We start from the raw sequence: 26,199 nt of genomic DNA, 5'->3' as shown, positions 1-26,199 counted from the left end.
TTGCCAAAATGTAAGGATCACTAGTATACCACTGATGACAAATATTGATGCTTGTTCAGTGAAAATTCCTTTGCACCCTTTTTTTTTTAGGATTTGTATCGAACCATGTACATTTGAACACAAATACAAATTTATCCCACTTATAATGCACTTTAACCACTGATTCTAAAATGCCATAGAAGTCTATCTCAGCCCCTTCATGTACTCCCCATACCATAACACCACTATTTTGAGTTGTTAGTTGATCATCCCGTGATTTAACAATAAATCGTACTCCATTGACAATGCAAGCAGGATAAATGTGCACTCAATGATCGAGCATACTTGCTAGTGACAAAAAATCATCCGTTGCTGCTATTGCTCCTTGAAACCGTAAAGTTTCCATCTAAATCACAAAATTCCAGAGTTTGGCAAACTACCAATGCCTTCAAAAAATGATATAATTACTCTCATATGACTTGAAATGATACAAAATACTTACACGACTTTGGAACCATGCTGGAAACGTTTCTTGTTGCCTTTGGAACAGGTTATCACTACTTTCTTTTTCCAATTCCAATAGATACTCACTAAAATATAGAAATAACTATGTGAAATTCATACCACCAACATTATCATAAATTGGAATATGAAGAATATATTCCAAATCTAAAGATGATATGTGCTTATTCTAACTAATAAGATATTTCCTCACAATTATTAAGAATATACCAATGTATTTTCTTAATTTCCTCTTCCTCCAATAGTTTTAGCTGAGAAGCACCATAAGGTTTTGCTGGCTGGTTGAAACAAGAATTATGTGAGATCCCACATTGGTGGGAAAGGGGAACAAAGCATGCCTTATAAGGTGGTGTGGATACCTTTCCCTTGAGAGGTGTTTTGACAAAACCATGCGGGCTGAGCCCAAAGCTGATAATATCTCATGCGGGTGGTCTGGGTTGTTACAAAATACCTCCAGCTTCATGTGGAACATCAACATTTCGTTCCGGCCTATGCAATTTAGTCTCAATGTCCCAAAAATACATTGCACAAAACGTCAACGCCTCATTCGCATTGTATGCCTCTGCTATGGAACCTTCTGGCTTAGCTTTATTTTTTACATAACCTTTGTAGGTTCCTAAAACCCTACACCAGAAATCATGGTTTAAAGCCACTTAAGTTCAAAACATTATTATTGAAAAATATAAAATAGTCATTGAAAAGCATCAATTTACCTTTCTATTGAATGCATCCATCAAAAACCAACCGGTCCGGCAAGTCATGCTTCATGTGGTAAATGAATAGCTAAGGGAACCATAATATCAAAAAATGCTGGTGGCAATATTCTTTCTAATTTGCACAATATAAGTGCAATTCCATCTTCCAACTTCATCAAATCATTAATGGAAATTGTCTTTGCACATACTTGTTGGAAAAAACTTGATAACTCAACCAAAGGAATGCAAATATCCTGTGGCAAAAATTTTCGAATGCCAATAGGAAGAAGACGTTGAAGTAAGACAAGACAATCATGACTTTTGAGGCCCGTTATCTTACCATCTTTAACATTAACACATTTAGAGATGTTTGCTGCATATCCATTGGGATATTGTATGGTGGATAGAAAACAACAAAATTCGACTCTCTCTAGTCATGTTAATGTGTATTTTGCATGTGGCTTTACGTACCTTTGGTCACCACATTTTACTAAATGCAGTTCTTTCCTTATTCTCATGTCTTCCAAATCTTTTCGAGCTTTATCAGTATCCTTTGTCTTAGTATCAATGTCCAACAGAATTCCAACTATATTATCATATATATTTTTCTCAATGTGCATAACATCAAGAGTATGTCTTATTTTCAACTAGGACCAATATTCTAACTCAAAAAATATACTCATTTTGGTCCAATTCAACTCTGCTGGTGTACGCTTATGTTTCAGACTTGGATACTTTCCCAATTTCATCATTTCGACACATTGCAACTACCGCACTATATCCTCACCAGATAATTCCTTTGGTGCAGGTCGAGTTTCATATTGACAATCATGTAGATGACTTTGTCTCCAGTGATGGTCAGAAGGTAAATACCGACGATGACCCATGTAACATATTTTACTTCTCAACTTTAATGATGATGTGTCTTTGTTGCACATGGGACAAGCCATATAACCTTTTGTGCTCCAACCTGAGAGAAGTCCATATGCTGGAAAATCATTAATAGTCCATAACACTACAGCATGCATTTGAAAGATTTTACCAGTTAAGTACTCATATGTTGCCACCCCATTCCACAACTCTTTAAGTTCTTCAACTAAAAGTCATAAATACACATCAATTTCTCTACCAGGAGATTTTAGGCCAAGTATCAATAAGACATGAACATATATGGTTGTTTCATACATTTCCATGGTGGTAGATTATAAGGTGTAAGAATAACTGGCCACATGCTATATGAACTACTGATATTTCCGAAGGGATTAAACCCATCGTATGCAAGACCAAGATATACATTATGTGCATCATCTGAAAATGACGGATACATTTTGTTAAATTCTTTCCAAGCTTTACCATCAGCTGGATGTCGAAGCACACAATCATCAACTTGCTTCTCACTAGGCCACCTCAAATCTCTTGACGTATGTCTCGACATATATAATCTTTGCAATCTCGGCTTTAGTGGAAAATATCTAAGTACTTTGTGTGGAATTTTTTTAACTTTATAACGACTCTCATCACATACTAGACATCTTCCTAAATCAGCACTCTCTTTCCAAAACAAAACACAATCATTTCGACATGCATGAATCTTCTCATGCCCTAATCCAAGTGCACGTAACATCTTCTTCATGGAATATGTAACTTTGGGGATATTTACACCTTCTGGAAAGGCATCACCTAATAATTGAAGCAACATGTCAAGTAATATATTACTCCAATGGTTTAGAACCTTGAGATGCATTAACTTAACCACAAAAATTAATGTCGAGAGCTTACAACCTGGATATAGTTTTCTTCCACCTTCAACAAAAAGATTGTCAAATCCATTATTATCATTTCTGATTTCCTCATTGGAAGTATTTGGCTCGACATTTTCCATATCATCCACTTCATAAGATTGATACACATCATTCAAAATGTCCAACATATCATCATCATAATATTCATCCATATCTCCTGTTTGTTGCTCTCCAACACTCGAATTGCTCGTGGATGCCACATGTTCTTCTCCATGGAACACCCAATTTACGTATAATTTAGAGAACCCATACCTATGAATATGTTTATGTACAACCTCAATAGATTTCCAATAGGCATTAAGACAATTACGGCACGGGCAACGTGTCTTCCCCTCATCATTCAAATGTCGTTTAGCAACTTCAATAAAAGATGCTACCCCATTAACATATTCTCTAGAAAGTCAATTCAGATGACCAATCCAACTTTCATCCATCTATTTCATACATCAACATATAATAAACAATCCATCCAATTTGGACATAGACATAACCATATCTAGCTAATTCATACATATACATATAGGTATGCTCACCATTATCAACATCCTATGGCTCACTAGCAACTTGGTTTTTTGATCCAAAGCTAGCTAGAAATATAATAGTGATAATAAAGAATTGAGGATAATGATGACAAGACAAAACCATTTGAAGCTTGTCTATGCCTTTTGATTACCTATATAGAAAAAGCAATTAATAGGCTTAAGTGCTTTGATCTAAACCAATATAGAAAAAGCAATTATGGAAGGGGCCTAAGAGTTTAAACGTGGCATATTCCTAGTCACTGTAAAAGTATATACCAATCATCCAACATTTCCACCAATCACAATGTGTTATTTCACATGAAAATAAAATAAAATGGAATAAAAAGGTGTGTTATTTATTCCGCACGCAAAAAATAGAAAATAGTTTAACTTATAATTTACCTAATTCAATAAATCAACAAATAGTTGTTTAATTTTTTTTTCCTAAAAACATAAATAGTCGGATTTTAGCAGTAAATTTTTTATTTTTTTGTCAACAGTAAAAAAGTAAAAAAGTAAAAAATTATGACTCAAGAACGACTTTTCTGCTATTAAGAAATATTTTCATCCATTCATTTTCCAGATTCAAGACTTTTCCACGTGATTTTGTCAAACAAATTAGTCACGTTTCATTCTATGAGTCATCATTTGATAAAGTGTAGTCTAGTCTAGCAGTTAATTTGTAGGATGTATATATATTATATTATATAATATAAGCTAGCCAACAAAGTTTATGCATGACAATAAGGACGACGTTTGACCATCTCATTTTCAATAACTTTATGTGCACATCTTGGTTAACCAAATCTGCAGCTACCATATAATAATATCTTATCAATAAGTAGACATACATAAATAAGAAAAAAAAAATTACCTCTATATGTTTATGAACTAAACATATATATATATTTTCTTTAAAAAATAAAAATAGAACAATTGCAGATTATGTTATCTCAGAGTTGAGAAAGAATGATTTACATTTGAATAGAGAGAACGATACACAACTTAATCCTTTTCTAAGTATTTTATATCAGTGTGTGTCTGTTTACATATATTTCATCAATCTATAGAGAAGGATCTTCGGGACTTTCTGGTTTTGTGTGTGAACCAGATGAATGCCATATGAATCATTTAGCTTGACTCGCTTGATTTCCATAATCACGTCTAGCTAATTCATATATATACATATAGATATGCTCACCATTATCAACATCCTATGGCTTACTAGCAACTTTCTTAAGATTTAGTAAACTTAAGATTTACTAAAACAAATCTCATTAACTTCATAACACTTCTTATTGACTACTATCTTTGATTTATCTATGTTATGTTAAAACCTAACACAATACACAGCTAAACTTTCTTATCACAGTCAGTGTGTTGTAGTTATATAGGTAATTCATCCTTTCATTTGTTTTAGTAAGTCTAATACTATCACTCTCCATCTAATCCGATCCAAACTCCTAAGACTAACATTCACATAGTCATTTCAATAAACAGTTCATGGTCATGAAATGTAACAGCATCAACACCACGACAACTCATAGCAAAGACAGAAAAAACAAAGAAAAAAATAGAGCGGAACCAATTCAAAGATAGACAGAGAGAGAATAACAAAAGGGCCAAAAAATAAAAAAGAAGGCACAACATTAAACCAACCTCCAGAATGGCAAAAACCAGATCGGTGACCAGAACGGAACAAACGTCCAGACGATTGGCTACCTGCAGACAAAGGAAAGGAAATTGAAGATAAATTCGAAGAGAAATGCTAAGACGAAATTCAAAGAGAGATATGAGTTGCTTCAACCTTCGGAGATGCAGAGAGCTGCTGTTTTGACTTGCTGTTGAAGCAAATGCAAACCCAGAAATATTCAGCCACCGAGAAAGTCAAAAACCACAATCTATTGCAAAGGAATAATAAATAGATCAAATGGAGGAGAAAAATGAACAGAAAGGAGAAACTATTGTATTTTCATTTATTTTCCCATTTGAATGGCGGGATCATCTGGCGGGATTGGGGGCGCCTAAACTAATTTTTTACCAAGGAATAAACCCATTTGTCGGTATGGGATATTTACTAAGGAATGCAGTTTGTCGCCAATGAACGTTTTTCCGAGAACAACCATATTTCGTCGGCGAACACAGTCCTTTTATTATTATTTTTTTTTTCTGAATTTATGTGCTTACGTCAGTAAACAAAAATCATTTTCCACACAATTAACAATACATATCAGTTTTTTATTTTGTAAACAATACATGTCAATTTTAACTAAATACAAAAATAAAAAAGCAATACCCTTTACCAAGTAAATAAAATATAAACTTCATCAACAAATGTTTACTATGTTTTAAAAAATGATATAAATATATAATGAAACAAATATAGCTGCTCCACCACTAGCATTAACATCAATATAACTTACTTGTAAAATTAAGGGTAAGCTAAGATAAAAAGTAACTTGTAAATAGGTTGACTCAATTTAATTTTATAGCTTACGGGCCAAAATAATAGTACTCTTATTAATACTAATGATAATAATACTAATAATATAACTTCTATATTATTATGATACCAACTAATAAGCATATGTCATAAAAGTGTTACAAACATTAAAAAAAAAAAGTGTACGCATATACCATAAAAATAGACAGTGGTCAAATTAAATATTTGGGATTTTTTCAAACAATACATTTTTTGGGAAATAAAAATTCCAACACCTTTTGCCAACATTTTCAAACATAGTATATATTAATTACAAACAAATAAAATACATAAATTACCTAAGTAATAATAATACAAAATTTTATATATTGGGATATTACCTTTTATCGACAAAAGTATGCCATTTATAGGTAAATGTAAATGTTTTGCTGAGATAATTTCACATTGTCAGTAAAAGATGCTACTTTTGCCGACGAAGTTAACATTTCGTCGTAATTACCACTTTTCCTCGACAACATCAAAACTCGTCGGTAAAAGCTATTACAATAGCGGCAAAATTGTGTTTTCATTGTTACAAAGATATCATTTGCCCATGACTTTTATGTTTTGTCTCCAAAAGTCTCAATGTTACCGAGAAAATGTATTTTCGTCGGTAAATGTCTCTTTAGTGACAATATTATGTGTTGTCGGTAAAAGTTTCATCAGTAAATGATCGTTTTCTTGTAGTGTAAATATATTCACACATTTATTGCTGTAATTTTATTTTATGATTTTGAAAATTCTAAAATCAAACATTAGTTGTACCTAGTATTTTCAAGAAAAGAAATAAGAAAAGTATTTTTTTCCCCTAAAAAAAAGAAGAAAACTATCTTCTTTTTTTAAAGAATAAAAAAAAGAACAATACTTTCTTAAGTGGTAATTATTTTTAGAGTTAATGGAGAAACCAACTTGAGTTGATCATACAGCTAGATTAGGTCTTAAAGAAAATGATTTAATTAGTAATTGAGCTGAATGCTTTCAGAATAGTTTAGATGGCAATAACCATTTATAATAACTTTCAAATCATGAATTCAAGACACCAATTTAATAGAAAGGTGTTGGGAAAAAGATTCAACACCGGATGTCTCTGATTGTGCGAGCATTCCACCTTTTAGATTGAAAGAAACAGAGAAAATAATAATAATAATAATAATAACAATTGTAAAAATAAAATCAGACGATTGTATTTAATTACAGAGAACAAATAATTAAAAAAGTTCTAATGCCTTAATGATTAAAAGACTTTAATTAACTAAGAAAAAATAAATAACAACAATGACAAAAAAAATAATGATAATAATTAGGCCAATAAAATAGGCATTCTAAGAACCAGCACAAAATTAAATGGCTAAAACTAGATAGTAGTTGGCTTAAAGGCTAACACTAAATAAAAACTAAATAATAAGCGTCCAGAAGGCCTGTTCTATGTTGGAAACTAGAATTAAAAATGAGAGAATTATTTCAGTGTAAAGAGATGCAGTGGAAGTTGAGGTTTGTCCTTCAATGAGCAAATAAGGCTTCAATATATAGTAAAAGAAGCCATCTACAAATCTCTTACTTCTTCGATGTGGGATAATTGAAAAACTTATAGTTCTAAAACCCAATTGGTTTCTTTCTTCTAATACATGTGGGATATTTTTTCTTATGCTTCCTTATTATCTTAGATTGAAAATATTGGTAAAAACATTGCACCCCAAATGTTTCATTGAATTAGAATAATTTGATGAAACATGTAACACTTCATTTTTCAGTCTCAACTCTCCATACTGGTACCCTGCAATAGCCATCAGCATGATCATGTTTGATGAGAATCCGCCCGTACCCGCATAACCGACTATCCGCTAGGGTACAGGTCCTGTACAGATGAAAACCGGGCTAATCACTAGGGCTCAAGTCAAGAGTTTTAAGGACAGCCTGGATGGATTCATAGAAGGTGTTATCAATTCTCAAAAGGGCTTGTCAATACCCAAAAATTCAAAGACTGTTTAAAGCATCCAAGTGGTGGAGGCTGATACGAATCCGGGTAGCTGTTTTAGTATATTTATAGACTCCGGGCAACACGGAATGGGTTCAACACTTCTTGAATTCAATTAATATCACTACAAGGTCATGGAATCAAGAAAAGTAAGAATCAAAAGCAACCAACATGGTGATTTGCACATTGAAGAACTTTTGGGACGAAAATGCTGTATTTGTCGCTAGCTTTACTGTATTTTGTTGATTTGGCATTTTCTGTTTGTTCCGATCAAGGGAAACATGTGAGAATCATAATTAATCCTATTTGGCATCCTACATGGCATATGGGAGCTGATTTGGAGCCTTTACAAGCTGAAAATTTATCAAAGATAGCTTAGTTGTCAAACTAGTCAGCTAGTTTCCTAATTTGAGTTTGACTTTTTGTTTTAGGAAACTAGCTTTTATTTTGGTTTTATTTAATTATTTTGCTGGAAAAATTAACTTAGGAAATTTATTGTTTTATTATTTCAATTGTAAATTAATTAATTCCTAAGTCAAAATAAGGGAATTAATTAATCCAAACTAGTTTAGGAAAGCATGAAAAATTCGGCCACACTTGTTTCCTAATTCCTTTTGGCTGAATTTTACCTAGCACTTTATTATTTTTTTGTGACTTTAACCTATTTAAAGGCTTATTTTTCAATGAGAATAAACCTTTAATATTATATAGAAAATTATTTGTGAGATAGAATTCTCTTGGTTCTCTTTAAACACATAAAACACCATTAGAGAGTGAGTATTTTAGCTTGACTTATCAATAAGACATCCATCACCTATTGTGGCTTCTTCATCATATACCAAGATTTGTAATCACAGGTTAATTAGGGATTGAGGTGATCATAAGAACTTGAACTTATGTTTTCGATCCGGATTAATATAATTTGGGTTTAGGAGCAAGTCCACCTCGGTTCGAAGCATTTGGTATCAAAGCCGAATTTTGTTCAGGTTTGATCTATCTTATTTGCTTTATTTTGATTTGTGTTAATCTACAATTTTAACATTACATTAATATTTTTCTTAGTTTCTACACGTTCTGTAAATTATAAAAACAAAAAACAAAAAAAAAAATTCCTAATCAAATTAGGTTTTCTTGTTTAACCGTAGTTTTACTTCCTAGTTTTTTGGTTGTTTTCCCTTATTGTTCTTGTTGATTTGGTTTATTGTTGATTTTTCTTTGCCGTTTTAATCTTAATTAGTTGCATTCATATATTCAAAAAAAAAAAAAAAGGGTTTGCAACAACAAATATAAATTTACAAAATTTGTAAGTTTGTATTTTGTGAGGTCATGGGTTTAAATTTGTAATTGGTTGAGAATTGCAGTTTGTGTTGTTTTTGGTGCTGCTGGAAATTGTGTTGCATCATCATATTTTTGATTAAAAAAAAAAACGAAAACAGATATTAAAAAAAAAAGCCAAAAAGTCAAGTATTAAAAAAAAAAAAAACTACACAAAAGTCCGGCTTGTTGAATTTGGAGTTTGAGATTTGGTTGCTAGAAAATTGTTGGAGTTGCTAAGATATTGGCTATTTATTCAATATTTGGTTGCTGGAAAATTGAATTTTGAGTGCTAAAATTGTTTGGATTAAAACTGGTAAAGGATTTGATACAAAGACTTAAATTACAAGAACACTAACCAACAACTATTCCATATTTTGTTCAAATTTATTCTTGTTCGGTGTTTGAATCTCTTTTCTATATTTTATCCTTAAATTTTTTATGTCTTTATATTCTGGACCAGTATTTATTGATTCCAAAATTTGATTGAAATTTGACCTTTTTTTTTATTAGTTAGGCCGAGACTAGGTTTTTGTCAATTCACTCGGTATTTGTTCGTTTTACTTGCTGTTTTGTTGATAAGTTTAATCAAGGAAAACTTGTGATCTAGTTGTTGTTTTGTGTGTGTTTTAATTAGAACTTTGAGATAATTCTTTGAGTGGAAAAAGGCAAGAGAGTGTGAGCTTAAAAGAGGGTTAAAAGCTGAACATAGTGTGCAAACGCGAGTATCGAGACCTTATTTGAGTGAACACCTGAGGGAGTGATTTTGCTGAGGATTTATTTTATTTTTGTAATATTTTTACTAACATGGAAAATTCAAGAATGAGGAGAATGGATGGCTCATTAAGAATTAACGAAAAGGAATCCATAGGATTGAAGGGTGATTCCTGAGCTACAGGGAGTGGAGGTGAGCACACGGACATGATGGTGGTCTTGGAACAATTACAGCAGATGAATGCCCGCTTTGATCACCTAGATCAAAGGATGGACAGGTTAGAAACATCACAAGGAGGGTTTAATCCAAGATTTGATGTACATGGAGGCCAAGGGTGACCAAGAAAGGAATTCGGGGAAGGTAATTTTGGAGAAAATTGTGAAGAAGAAATTGATGATATTTTTGCACTCCAAGGAAGACCAGCTCACGGGAGACCAGTAAGAGAAGAAGATTATGATCTTGGAAATATTAAGGTCAACATACCATCTTTTATGGAGTGATCTGGAGGCTTACCTAGAGTGGGAGGAGCGAATGGAAATGATATTCGATTGTCACAACTATTCGGAGGCTAAGAAGGTAAAATTGGCAACTTAGGAGTTTGGCCATTATGCACTCCAATGGTGGACAAATAAGAAAAGTACCAGAAGAAGAGTAGGAGGTGAATTGATTATTACTTGGCAACAAATGAAAAGAGCCATGAGGAAGCGATTTGTACCGACACATTATCATAGGTTGCTACATCAAAGGTTGCAATCTTTATCTCAAAGAAATAGGACTGTGGAAGATTACTACAGGGAGATGGAGATGCTCATGATGAGATTGTGTTTGAATGAGGATCGTGAGACAACCATGGCAAGGTTTTTGGGAGGTTTAAATCAAAAGATAGCCAATCAAGTGGAGTTACAACAATATGTAGAATTGGAGGAGATGCTTCATGTGGCCGTCAAAAATGAAAATTAAATCAAAAAGAAGGGCACAAGCTCACGGTTTAGAGGTGTTTTAAGTAGCGGGAGGTTAAATCCAAGTGTTTGGATAAGCAATCCCACATATGACAATAAGCCAAAATCAAAGCTAGGTGATGAAAGCACCAAATGGCTAAAAAGGGAAGCCAAGGCCGAATCTGTCCAAGCACCAAGGAATGAAGGTAAATCTGATCCTAAGCCTTGTAGAACTCATGACATTGTTTATTTTAAGTTCCAAGAACAAGGACACATTGCCAACCAATGCCCGAGTAGGAGAATCATGGTGTTGAAAGGTAATGGTGAATTAGAATCCAAAAGTGAAGGAAGTGAAGGAGAAGCCGAATTTGATGATAAAGAAGTTGGAGATGAAGAACAAGAGGAATCCAAAACACTTAAGGCTTCAAGGACAAAATTGATTTTGGTGGTAAGAAGAGTTCTAACCATGTACAAAGATGAGGATCAAAATCAAAGAGAGAGCATTTTCCACACCCGATGTGAAATTCATAGTAACATTTGTAGTATGATAGTTGATAGTGGAAGTTGTGCTAATGTAATTAGTAATTTGGTGGTTGATAAATTAGGCTTAGCAACCATTAAACATCCAAAACCATATAGATTACAATGGCTTAATGATAGTAGTGAGATGAAAGTAAACAAACAAGCCAAAGTAAAATTCAGCATTGATAAATATGTGGATGTTGTATTGTGTGATGTGGTTCCCATGCATGCTAGTCAAATTTTATTAGGGAGGCCATGGTAATTTGATAAGGATGCCATACAATATGGGAGAGATAATTCTATTGTATTTAGATTTAAAGGGAAAAAGGTTAAGCTCGAGGGGTTAACTTCAAAGGAGGTATTTAGAGACTAACTTCAAATGTAGCAGAGGAGGGAGGCCGAAAAGCTTAAAGAAAAGGTTAGTATGGCACCCACGGCTTCATCATCTATCCAAGGGGGCAAGACCTAACACGATCAACTAGGTAAGTATTCTAAACTCAATGGTGAGGGGAAAAACAAAGACAAAGCCAAAAGTGAGCAAAATTCAAGAAAAGCTGAGAGTGAGATTAAATTCAAGGAATTCGTGAGAGAAAAAGAAAAAGAGAGGAAAGAGAAGAAAAATAAAAATTTCTATCTTAGTTATGGGGATGTTAATAAAGCAATTTTGAGTAAGAAACCATTGCTGGTCATGATTTATAAAGATGTATATTTAAATGATCAAGTTAATCCCAAAGAACTTGAATTGCCAAGTTCTATCTCTTCTCTTTCATAGGATTTTGAAGATGTCTTTCTATAGGAAATTCCTAATGGATTACCACCTATCCGAGGGATTGAACATCAAATTGATTTTGTACCAAGAGCTACGATTCCTAGTAGGCCTGTATATAGAAGTGATCCAGAGGAGACAAAGGAGCTATAAAGGCAGGTAAGTGAGTTGCTTGATAAATGTATATAGTGAAAGCATGAGTCCATGTGCTGTTTCTGTTTTGTTAGTACCTAAAAAAGATGGTTCATGATGTGTTTGGATTGTAGGACTATAAATAGTATTACCATTAAATATAGGCATCCAATTCCTAGATTGGATGATATGTTAGATGAATTACATGATGCATGCATGTTTACTAAAATTGATTTTAGGAGTGGGTATCATCAAATTAGGATGAAAGAGGATGATGAATGGAAAACTGCATTTAAAACTAAATATGGTTTGTATGAGTGGTTGGTAATGCTTTTTGGTTTAACTAATGCACCTAGCACTTTCATGAGATTAATTAACCATGTTATGCACCCATTCATTGGAAAATTTGTAATAGTTTATTTTGATGATATTCTTGTATATAGTAGGCATTTAGATGAGCATGTAGAACATCTTAGGTTAGTTTTAGGAATACTTAGGAAGGAAAGATTATTTACGAACCTTAAAAAGTGTGATTTTTGTCAAGATGAATTGGTTTTTCTAGGATTTGTTATAACTGCTGCAAGAATTAAAGTTGATCAATCCAAGGTGAAAGCTATACAAGAATGACCAAAACCTACCTCTATTACCCAAGTGAGGCTTTCATGGCTAGTTTCTACCGAAGATTTGTCAAGAATTTAAGCACTAGTGCAGCACCTTTGACCGAAGATATCAAGAAGAATGTGGGATTCCAATGGAGAGAAGCACAAGAGAAGTCTTTTAATTTTTTGGAAGAAAAATTAACTAATGTTCCTTTATTGGTTTTATCAAATTGTTCTAAAACTTTTGAAATTGAATTTGATGCCACAGGTATAGGTATTGGAGCAGTGTTAATGCCAAAGAAATTTGTCATCACCTATAGAATATCTAATCCTTGTGATGATTTTGATTTAAGGACAGATCCTTTTCAAAAGGAGGGGAATGATGAGAATCCACCCGTACCCACACGACCAACTACCCACTGGGGTGCAGATCCTATACAGATGAAGACCGGGCCAATCACTAGGGCTCAGTCTAAGAGATTTAAAGAAAATATGGCTGGATTCATGCAAGGAGTTATCAATTCTCAAAAGGGCTTGTTAATACCCAAAGATTCAAAGCCTATTTTAAGCATCCAATTGGGGGAGGATGATACGGACCCGAGTAGTTGTTTTAGTACATTTATGGACTCCAGGCAGCACGGAATGGGTTAAACACTTCTTGAATTCAATTAATATCACTAAGAGGTCATGGAATCAAGACCAGGAAGAATCAAAAGCAACTAACATGGTGATTTACGCATGGAAGGACTTTTAGGCCAAAAATGCTGTATTTGCTGCTAGCTTTACTGTATCTTGTTGATTTGGCATTTTCTATTTGTTCCAATCAAGCACAATGTGTGGGAATCATAATTAATCCTATTTGGGATCCTACATGGCATGTGAGAGCTGATTTGGAGCTTTTACAAGCTGGAAATTGGTTAAAGATAGCTTAGTTGTTAAACTAGTCAACTAGTTTCCTAATTTGAGTTTAACTTTTTGTTTTAGGAAACTAGCTTTTATTTTGGTTTTATTTAATTATTATCTGGACAAATTAACTTAGGAAAGTTAATATTTTATTATTTAAATTGTAAATTAATTAATTCCTAGTTCAAAATAAGGGAATTAATTAATCCAAACTAGTTTAGGAAAGTATGAAAAATTCGGCCACACTTTTTTCCTAATTCCTTTTGGCTGAATTTTACCTAGCAAGTTAGGGTTTATTGTTTTGTGACTTTAACCTATTTAAGAACTTATTTTAATGAGAAGACACCTTTAATATTATACATAAAATTATTTGTGAGATAAAATTATCTTAGTTCTCTTTGAACACCTAAAACACCATTAGAGAGTGAATGTTTTAGCTTGACTTATTAGTAGGACATCCATCACCTATTATGGTGCCTTTATCATAAACCAAGTTTTCTAGTCACAGATTGATTAGGGGTTGAGGTGATCATAAGAACTTGAACTTAATTTTTTGATCTGGGCTAATATAATATGGGTTTAGGAGCAATTCGACTTAGGTTCGTATCAATGTTGTTCTTCGATTGTCTCTCACTACGGCATTTGATCATCTATCCGGACCAGAATCTTTTTGGATCATCCTTCATGGTTGCACCACCAGTCATCTTTAAAATAACTTTTTTAGTAGCTCTTAATCTACGGTAAAGCCTATATTCATATTGTTCTTGATCTTCAACTGTCCAAAGTTTCAATTGGTTTGAAGGTTATAATGCCCATTCCTCCTCCTAAGATTGTTGGGACTAGCTTAACATGGTTGGGGGATTCCATTTCGATAATACTTCTAGTTATGGCCTTGGTGCATAAACGGTTACCTCCCAGTCTGAATTCAATTTCTGTCCGGTAGAGGAACATATGGTTAGATCTTTTGTCCCATGCCTTTAACCTGTTTCATCATTATTGGTACGACCATAAAGGCCTACACTCTAGAAAATGTAGTCCATAAAGTTACTATTGTTCTTAATATGGCCTGAATGGCTAGCACCATGGTAAATGTAACTAAAGGTGTTACCAGGATAGATGCAGCCGTAAAGGCCAGCATTCCAATAGGTGTTAATACAGCTTGATTAACTTGCATCGGAATGGATCTAGCCTAGGGATCTAGCACTCCTATCGGCATTGATGTAGCTTGAGGGGCCTGCAACTGGGTGGATACAGCTTGGGGGGCCAGTATTAGGGCTGATATGGCCTTGGAAGCTTGTACTCTTGTAGGTGTTAGTGAGGCCTGAGGTTCCCACAACTGGATGAATGCGGCCTAATTGGCCAGCATCAGGGCTAGTATGGCATTGGAGGGCTGTACTTCTATAGTTGTCAGTGAACCCTGGGGTTCTTGCAATTGGATGGATGCGACCTGATTGGCCAACATCAGGGCAGAAGCAGCCTTGGAGGCTTATACTCTTGTGGGTATCAATAAGGCCTAGGGTTCCTGTAGGCCCCTTTACACTAAAAAATAATGTTGGGAAAAAATTCCAACATATCTTTTTAACATGCCCGATAGGATACAAGATTTCAACTAAGGACAATGGTTCAGACTCAGTCAATGTCTCAAGAGTTCGACATCCGTGATAGTAACAAGGAGGAATGAGCTAGCAAAACTCTGGACTTGACAGAGATGTCCACCCAGAAGTCAATTTGTGAGCTATCTTGGGATCTAAAGGAGGGTTAGATGAAGATGGAAGCGTTCCAAGAGGCTCAGAAATGATTCCTGGAGACCCCAACAACATATGATGGAAGGCATTATGGATTTGTTGCATCAACAATTGCAGGTTACTCAAGCCTCGTTGACTAGCGCATCGTTGACTAGCGCATCGTTGACTAGCACAAAGCCACTCATTAGCCAAGAAGGACAGGTGCATGCCTTTTTGGCCGTGCCTAAGGGCAACATCTCAAAGATAGATGCACCAACTATTCCAGCGAGAATGAATGGAAATGAAGGAAGTACAGTTGTGCCAGAATGACAACCTTATATTCCTCCACCAGCTTGGAACCCAATTCATGGTGGAGGAACAATTGAGAACCAAGGTCAGAACCTCAAAATGGCCAAGAAGAGGAAATGGTAAAGGCCCCTCAAGCCATACCCCATGCAGTGCAAGCTTTTTAAGCCGCACCTTATGGTATGTTGACCTCTCAGGCTGTAAATAATGTTCATGGAGGAATGGTAGACTTTCAGCACCATGTTTCCCACCCGTCCGAAAGCAAGATCATGGTGGGGGCATGTTGAACAATAAGGCCAAAACTTTCTGTATGGCCAAAATGAAGACCACTACTATCAGGCCAACTACCATAGTCTAACATGGCGACATGGACATAATATTCAAAACTGGATGAACAACGACCATAGCATGGATATGAAGGCCGTTGAGACCATTATCCAGAAGATGATCGGCTTTCCATTTAGAAGAGTTGGTCGACCATCCTACAGAAGGCCTTACCTTTAGGCCATTGATCGGACAGAATTTCCATGGGGATTCAGGTTTCTTGAATTCACCTTATTTTCAGGTGAAGAGAATTAGTCTTCAGTGGAGCATATAGGCCGCTTCTATATCCAGTGTGGAGAAGCTGCGGTCAATGACTTTTTTAAGCTCGGCTTGTTTGCAAATTCTTTGACAGGTTCTATTTTTTCCTAGTATATCAACTTGCAACCAAATTTGATTCATAATTGGCAAGAGTTCATAAATTTCATGAGCAATTCAACAGAATTGAACTGGAGATCTCCATGGCTGACTTGTCATGTTTGTGTCAAATGGAAGGTTAATCAGTGGAAAACTTCATTGCCCAGTTCAAAAGGGTAAGAATCAAATGCCATATGGACATACCAGAAAGAGAATTTGTCAAGTTAGCTAAAGGTGGACTGAGTTACAAGCTTTAGAAAAACTTTGAAGGGATAGAGTTCCATGATTTGTTCAAGTTAGTCTCTCGAGCATCTGGTACAAAAGTATTTTAAGGGAAGAGTATCAGAGGAAGAAATTATCTTGAGGTACATACTACAAAGACCCTAATACTGAGATATATTCAGTTGAGGCTGAGGACGAAGGAATTGAGGGTGCCATTGCCAAAATTAATGTAGCTGAAGTAATGGCCATTAGGCCATACGTGTAACAGCCCAGACCGCCCGCATGCAATATTGTCCGCTTTGGGCCCAGTCCGGACCATTTCGTCAAAACGCGTTGCAAGGGAAAGGTATCCACACCCTCTTTTAAGGCATGTTTCGTTCCCCTTTCCAACCGATGTGAGATCTCACAATCCTCCCCCCTTGGGGCCCAGCGTCCTCGCTAGCACACCGATCCGGGTACTGGCTCTGATACCATCTGTAACAGCCCAGACCACCCGCATGCAATATTGTCTACTTTGGGCCCAGCTCGCACGGTTTTGTCAAAACGCGTCGCAAGGGAAAGGTATCCACATCCTCTTTTAAGGCATGTTTCGTTCCCCTTTCCAACCGATATGGGATCTTACAATATGCATGCAAAGCTTTAGCCAGACCAACAAGGAATCAAAGGATTCCTTAATTTGCCATGGATACAGAAAAGAATTGGCTCGAGCCACAGAAGGTGTATAGTTTTGACATCATTAAGGCTGACCAAATATTTGACCATTTGTTGGCCGACAAAGTAATTAAATTACTTAAAAGCCATGTTTTGCCAACAGCTGAAGAAGTGAAAAAGAAACAATATTGCAAGTGGCATGGTATGTGGATGCATAAAATTGTTCACTATTTGATGTTTCAAAATGCAATCCAAGCACAAATTGACAAGGGCACCTTGAAGTTCCCAGAAAAGAGGAAGGATGTAATGGAAGTTGATAGCAATGCTTTCCCATCTACCGAAGTGGACATTGTGTCGGCCAACATTTCAGACTTGACCAAACCTAGAGTTAAGATTGAACTAGGATAACCCTCATCTGGTAGAGTCTGGAAAAGGGATAACAAAACTAGAAGAAAGCATTTAGCCAAAAGGATCAAACCACCTGCTAAGATGCTTTGTACCCATTGCAAGCATGAAGTAGAAGCTGGGAAGAAGTAGCCCGTAGAGCTATGTATGTCGAATGTGTTAAAATCACCACCATTTTACTACAGACCTCATAGTCCCAAGTCAGTGTTCCAATGCCTAGGATCAAAAGTATGAGATGGGCATTGGAAGATGAACCGTCAGCACCAGGGGAGCAATTTAACTCCAATCTCCAAGCACCTATTTTAGGGATAATCAGACAAGACTGGTTTCTCAAAAAATAGATAAACCAAGGACATTCCGACCATCAGTTACAGAAATAGGCTAATGATACCATGCAGGATATAAGTCTTATCAACTATTTACTAGGACTGATGACGGAAGCAAAGGCTTCTGGAAAGGTCGCTAAAAAAGGGCTAGTGACAATACTACCCAGGCCTTAAAATAAGAAGAACGATAATATATTGAAAGAATTGAAGTCATATGTCTTCGATACAAAAAGAATACCAGAAAACTTGAAGAAGTTGGCCAAAACCATTACCAAGAAAGTTGTCATCTCATCTAAAGCTAGCACATTTGGAGTGAAGAAATATGGAAAAAGATGGGTAAGAAAGCAAAACGTTGAAGTTTGGTTATGCTTAAATGAGATGGACAACAATCTAGTGGAGAAAAACATGGCTCTTTCTTCAATCGGCAAGTCTTCGATGGTCAAATTTGGAACTATGGAAGAAGTGATGGTCAACATGGTTGTCGTTCGGCCTTTATCATTTGGGTCCCGGCATGATCATGTAGGCATAATAGAAAAAGATGGCCATTCAGTCAGAGTCACGACCTTGAAATATGCTAAAAAAATGTTGCAAGACATCGAATTAGATGTTGGAGCTAGGAGGCACGGCCCTACACATATAACATCCACAAGGTAATAACATCAAGCTGAAAATTACATGGCCATTCATTAGATATAATTTGAGCTGGCCAATTTGGCTGCTTTTCAATGCCGAGTCTGAAAACTCAGGCTTAAGTTGAAATCAAGCTAAACTTTACAGCCTTCATCAGATTAAAAAAAGAAAAAAGGTTGAAGCCATCACTTTCAAGGTTGGTCGGATACAGTTGGATTGTGGTCATGATGTACGAAGTCGGATTAAAGGTGTAGGGTTAGATCCATGCTATTGGCTAGGTTGGCCAAAATAGATATAAGATCTGATAGGATGGATATGTGGTTGGACAGGCAAGATCTGTGTTGTTGAGCAAGTCAAACCCATGTCCTCGAGGAGGTCGGATCTGTAACATTGGAAAAGATGGATTATACCAAGGAACGTGCCTAGTTGATCAAATGTAGAGACCACTAAAGTGAGTCAATCAAGGTTGTAATATCTAGAAGTCTATCTTGAAGATAAGAAGGAGCAAGCCAAATACTAAGGATGTATGATGTAATAAATTTTGCTCAAGGAATAAAGTTTTTGTCACCTGCATGAAAGACATAAAAAGTACACCTGCAAAACCAAAAAAATACAAGATGTTCTCAAACAGGAGTAGTAAATCTTTGCCTTAGGTCTTTGAGAGATTTGGGAGAATACTGCCATGACAAGATTAATCCCCAAATGTCTTTGAAGGCCATCCAAATAGTCCACCCATGAAATTTAATCCTAAAAGTGCCATGTTGATGCCATGATGTTAAACTGACAAGGTCCCATTTTTTGGAAATCCGGCCTTGGAAAATTTGTGTCATCCATGGTGGAGTTAAATACCTACATCAACAAACAAAAAACGAAAAAGAAAAAAATGGCATTGTAGTTTTAGATTGCTTTCCTTCCAAAAAAATTCCAATCCAACGGCTTGAATGAGCATATGATTTGAAACAAAAGTTGGTGGCAATGAGCAAACGGTGGAAGGATGGATGGCGAACTTTATTAGTCTTCAACTTTGGCAAGATTATCTGTGCATGATTAAAATCAAAATTGGAGCTGAATACCTACAAGGAAAATAAATTCGGATTACTATGGAATTATGTCACTTCAAAAAAAAAAAAAAAAAAAATCCAATCCGATGGCTTAAGTGAGAAAGACTGATGGCATGTGAACAAAAAGATAAAGTTCCATCATTGTGTGCATGATCAATTAAGAGGGAGATGTTGCCATATAGCCATTAAGCTACTTGAATGCCTTGTTGCTATATATATATATATATATATATGTATATATGAAATTGTGATCTACTGTGAGTCGTCCATGTTTTACATGTGTATATATATATATATATATTCAAAAAAAAGAAAAAAAAAACCATGAGATGCTTTGATACTATATATATATATATATATATATATGAAACGGATAGCATGCATGAATGGCTAGACTGAAAGCACGTGAATTCTTTGGTGTTATATGAAGCCGTGAGCAAATGTGTAGGTTGGAGCATTACCTTATGCGGAACTCAACAAATAAACAAGACAATATGAATATATATATATATATATATATATTTGTCTGATTAATGAACTGAGGAATCAGCGGCAAACACGAGGCTACATATCTACATGAAAATTAAGTTTGCAAAGCCAAAGTTTTCATACCAAGTCAATGGCTAAGAGAGAGGCCATACATTGAGATGGTCAGACGTCTTTTACATATTAGTGCAAGCAAATTGAGTGCAGTGGTGTGATGCATAGAAATACAATGTTCATTATTATTACGGAAAGGTGGAGCTGAACATGGGTGCAGTAAATAAAGCTGAGAAGCTGAATGTTACAAAAAAAAGAAAAAAAATTAACGATGAATGCAATCGCAAGACAAGCACAAGAAAATACAAATTATTGAGGAAGAATACTGTTTAGAATGAAAGACATACTAGTTTGTGGAGCTATCTGATCAGTACAATGGAAGCTTGACTGCAAGGAAAATAGGGTGCTGTTGGTATATATTTCACAGTGCTAAAAAAGAAAATGAAAAGGAAATAAGATCATGGCTATGAAAAAAAAAGGTGTTGTTATTGGAACTGTAACAGGGAAGGAGAACTCACCAGTGGAAGCTACTGTCAAAAACCGGTGCGGTTTCAATAAAAACCTAGCAGGCAAGCGTGGGATTTCTTATACACGTTAGTATTTGGGAATGAAAGGTCTGCAGTTTAAATCAAGGAAGTAATAATTTGGGATATTTTCTTTCCTACAATATGGATGGCCGACTAAGAAGTTTCGCAAAATTGAAAGTTGAAAAATTGGCAAAAGTTTTTTTTCAATCACAATCTTGAGACATTGCCATATGGAAAGAATACACTACCAAATTTTCATGTATGGATAGTTGTCTTTTGGCAATTTTAATTTGGAGATTTTGACAATTCTTGATCGGCTACACTAATTGGTATTATGGAAGTTGACTTTCCAATTGAAAGTGTAATTATTTGGAAAATATCATGGGTGGGCATCAGATGGGATTATATTTTTATTCTTCAGTATTTATTAGTAGACTTGGAAACTTTTGGAAGATTGTAATTTTTAGCTTTGTACAGCTAAAGTGCAGTTTCAGTCACTCATGATAGGCAAGATTGATTGCCAAAATTGGAAGAGCATGGGTTTGACAATTTTAGAAGCAATGTGGAGTATTCTTGTTGAATGAAATCTTGGGTATGATAATTTAGCACATGACATGAGCAAGGGAATTAGTATAGGGATGCTGCATGGGATACTTGTGCTAGGAAACATGGTCATGCAATTAATTAGCATATAAAATTGTAACAGCCCAGTTCATCCGCATGAGATATTGTCCGTTTTGGGCCCAGTCCACACGGTTTTAAAAGACCTTTTAAGGAAAAGGTATCCACACCCTCTTATAAGGCATGTTTCGTTCTCCTTTCCAACCTATGTGGGATCTCACAATCCACCCCCCTTGGGGCCCTGTGTCCTTACTGGTACACTGATCCCAGTACTAGCTCTTATACTACCTGTAACAGCTTAGTCCACCCGCATGAGATATTATCTGCTTTGGGTCCAGCCCATACGGTTTTAAAAGGCCTCTCAAGGAAAATGTATCCACACCCTCTTATAGGGCATGCTTCATTCTCTTTTCCAACCGATGTGAGATCTCATAAAAATGATATAGATGATTTTTGGCAAGTCAATGTGGTTGACATGCATTAAAGTTATAAGACCAAAGCCAAAGAGCTAGTTCAATATTGCTTTGCAATTTTTACATTCCACTACAAAATTATAAAGTAAGGAGGGCAATGTTTAGGTAAAAATATTAATTTTCCAAATTAATATTTTTAATTTATTGAAATATTATTTTTGGAAGATCAATTAAATAGAATTAGTCCCATATTGATTGGAGATGAAAAAAAACATGACTTGCACATGTATAAATTAAGATTTTGAAGTTGGACTTTTAAATAAGTTCTTACATCGGAAGCACATAAAATAACTCGAAGTCTTCTACATGTATAAATAGGAGCTACATTGGCTTTGTTGAAGACCTCTTGACATACCTCTACGTACAACTACAAAACTATTAAACTATTTAGTTTATTCTTATTAGAATTTACATCAATTAGTCAAACTGTTCGTAGTTGAAATTTTAATTTTTAAAGTTCTTTAATCATTAAAGCAATCGGACCTTATAGATTATTTTTTCTCCAATAATCAATACAATTGTTTTTTTTTTTTTTGAACTGTTACAAGTTTAAAATGGAACACCTGAATATTTAGGAGATGATAGATTGTTAGAAATTTCCCAACTTATTCCAACAAAAAGTAACTAAGCTTAGGAAACATTTTACACAAACTCATGAACTCAATTCATATTAAATTAGCAACAAACTCGAGTTCCACCCATTCCACTCATGATAAATTAGAAAACATTGAAATTAATTATATATTTTAAAATATATATTTACATAACTGAGTCTATTACTTAAATTTAAATTTAAACTACTTACATAAAGTTCATTGATTCAAATGACAAAATAAAAACTCTTTAAAATCCATATACATGGCATGGCAAAAGGTAAAACTAATAAATCAATTAACGATTTTTATGGTTTATCAAACCGAAGGCATTTTCAATAAAACATCTTCATCAAATTTTACATTCTTCCCCCCTCAAATAGTAACAATCAAATATTTGCAGAATCAAGAATTATAGCTTATAAATCTTTTCTTTAATATCCATCACCTGGAATGGATTAAATAATCATAATACATGGAAGCATAGAGTAATTGATATCAACTAAATCTCGGTAGTTGCTTTCTTCCCCAGGAACACATCGGTGAGAACAGTTTTTGACTGCAAAGCTGCTTTCAATAATTTCAACCCCTATGTACCAATAACAACATATTTTTCAATATATGAGCATCAGACCTAATTCAAGCTCAAAAATATTGGAAAAGACAAACACCAAAGATATCAACAATAATAAATGCATACTTTTAAATGCTTCAAAGCAGGAAAGAAACAAAAGATATATTTTTCTATTTTAAGAATTTAAATATAATTATATTAAGAATAATTTAAGTATATATATGTTGTAACTAGTTTTTTTTTTTTTTTTTTTTTTTTTTTGGGATACTGGGGTGGGGTATTTTTTTTTTCTTTTTTCTTTTTTCTTTTTTTGGCAGCATTAAACTCATTAAAACTGAAGGATAAAGGAATTTCGTCAAGATTAAGGTATAAACCGTGAGGTGTACTATTTTTAATAGTTTGACTACTAGATCAAACCTATCAATACTGGGTGGGGGAATTCAAGCATGTTAATTGTCCGAGAAAATAATAAATTTTACTACTTGACTATCCGCCTAGGAGTAAACAAGTTTTTAAATTGAATTCAATAAAACTAAAATAAAATATCAAATCAATATAGAATTTTAAGATATTAACTATCACCTTTTTTATCAAGTAGTTTTTTTTTTTCTTTGACCAATATCTGTAATAAAAATAAATATATTTTAACCAATTACTCAAAATACTTAATTAATTACCAATTAGCTAACCGAGTGTACACATACCTTTTATCAAAAGAAGAAAAAAGTATACACATACCTCATTCATGCCAATGGCAACCATCTTCTCCTGAAGAGCACCAACATCTTTAACATCGAGCTTGTTAAGGATGGCTATGCCTGAAATGGTAGACATTGGAGACACTTCTAAATCATCCATCACCATATAAGTAACCACGCCTTTAACAAACCCTCCTCCACATCCAGTAGATGATGATGATGATGATGACGATGTTGAGTGCAATTCATTCTCCCCAATCTTCTTGCCACCTACAACATAATTCACTGCGACGGACATCCTGTTCTTGCACTGCGGGCATAAGGCAGCGGAATCATCGGCCACATACAGATGGCCACATACAGCGGAATCATCGGCCACATAATAATAGGTGTTGCGGCTGATATTTGAACATACATACATTTTTTTACCTGCATGCTCATGACCAATGTTATTGTTGGGCAACAAAAGAGGGATTGGATTTGCACCATAAAGAGCTGGTGCTTTGGAGTTCAACAAGGTTTCTTTGTCGGCATTTGGCTGCAAATAAGTGTCATCGAGATTCTCAATGCTTTGGTAAAGCTTCCCAAGAGTACCAATCATGGCATTGCTTGACAGCAGATTTATTACCGTACCAACTGGCAAGGACATAAGGATGAATAAAAAATCAACAAAATCCTTCCCTGCTTCGGCGAATAGGACCCTTTGGCCTCTTGAATCGATGAGAAGCTTCAAATTCATACTGGACGTGGTCTTCGTAGAGGCTTCCATTTTTATTCCGTGGCGCGGTATCAATATGGTAATTTTGTGATTTTTGTGTATATATGAGTCAAGTAATTAGATATTTTGACAGCAAACTGTATTATTATAATTTACTGGATGGAGGTACTTTCAACTAAGATACCCATTTGGATTTTGAGGGAAAGAGGTCAAAGAAGAAAGAAGAATGATAAAAGTTTTAAAAGGGAAAGAGAAGACAACCTGGAAAGATTGGATAGTACATAAAGATCAAATATAAAAGGAAGTGAAATGTTAAAATTTAGCCACTTTTTGCTTTTTTCGTACAATAATTGAAGGAAACGTTAAACTTTAGCCACTTTTTGCTTTTTTCGTACAATAATTGAAGTGAGAGGGAGGAAAGTAAAACAGGTTTTGGTTTTTTATTTCTATGGCTATATAATTGCTCTCTATCATCATTATCAGGTGTGAGCAAAACCCAATCAAATTTATTTAAATTGATCAATTTAATTTATTTTTAATGGTTTAAATTAGATTTTTTATATAAATGTATTGGATTGGATTTAAAATATTATAATTTTTATAGATTTGATTGGTTATTGGATTGGAAATACAAATCCAATCCAATCCAAATTATATATTATATAAATAAAAAATTATATATTTTGTATATTTTTTTATTTTTATATATTAATTTTTAATATATATTTTTTAACATATCCCCAAAATCTTCAAATAAAATAAAACCCTAAACAACAGCCTTATTATTATGTTACTTTGCTGCCATCACCACCACCATAACCATTAACCAAGTTTTGACCATCACAGCTATCAAAACTCACAGCCCAACACACTGTTAGTTGCTACTCATTCTTCAATTCTTTGCTTTAATACTCAACCATCAGTTGCTCATTCTTCATTCTCTGCTTCAAGACTTGCGGCAGCTTCACAAGCAATATTCATTTTTTGCTTCAATACTCAGTATCAACTTGCTGTTCTTTCTCAGCTTCAAGACTCATGGCAGCTTCATAAGCAATACTCATTATTTGCTTCAATACTCGACATCAGCTTGCTGTTCCAAACCGATTAACCAATCCAAACCAAACCTATCATAAATGGTTTGAATTGGTTTGGGTTTAAAGCTTCAGTGGTTTGGATTGAATTCTTTTATTAGGTAAACCAAAAGTATGGATTAGGTTGTATTTTGGTTTAGAATCGAATCAATCCAATCCATGCTCACCCTTAATCATGATGCATCCATGTGATGGTTAAGTAGTTTTAGGATCCATTTTGGACTGATTTCCAAAGCTTCAAAAGTACTACGAAGAACTTTCAAGCAAAAAAAGGAAAAGACAAAAAGAGTGCTACGAAGAAGTTAAAATCTACTCTTTTATGGTGTTTAACTAAAAAAAAAATCTTTAAATATTTTTAGTGATTTTATTTTAGAGAAATCATCTTTTTAATCCCAAACATGGCTTTAATTTCTGGTTAAGGGTGGGCTCCGTATAGAATGAATCGGTTTTTGAACCCTTTTTGTAAAGTGGAAACATCGGCCTCAAAGCCCAAAGC

General features: G+C 34.7%; 1 protein-coding gene across 1 annotated transcript; it reads right to left on the bottom strand.

Annotated features, from left to right (window-relative positions):
• Positions 1-22,909: 22,909 nt before the first annotated feature.
• LOC107413599 (uncharacterized) lies at positions 22,910-24,811 on the bottom strand. Its single transcript, XM_048470376.2, has 2 exons — positions 23,935-24,811; positions 22,910-23,211 (listed from the first exon to the last, which is right to left on the bottom strand). The coding sequence occupies exons 1-2, from the start codon at positions 24,661-24,663 to the stop codon at positions 23,125-23,127; spliced, it is 816 nt and encodes a 271-aa protein (XP_048326333.2). The 5' UTR covers positions 24,664-24,811; the 3' UTR covers positions 22,910-23,124.
• Positions 24,812-26,199: the final 1,388 nt, after the last annotated feature.

This window comes from Ziziphus jujuba, chromosome 8, assembly GCF_031755915.1.
Source record: "Ziziphus jujuba cultivar Dongzao chromosome 8, ASM3175591v1".
Taxonomy (NCBI): domain Eukaryota; kingdom Viridiplantae; phylum Streptophyta; class Magnoliopsida; order Rosales; family Rhamnaceae; genus Ziziphus; species Ziziphus jujuba.
The sequence above is the reverse complement of the archived record's forward strand: the minus strand, read 5'-3'. Positions and strand labels throughout refer to the sequence as shown.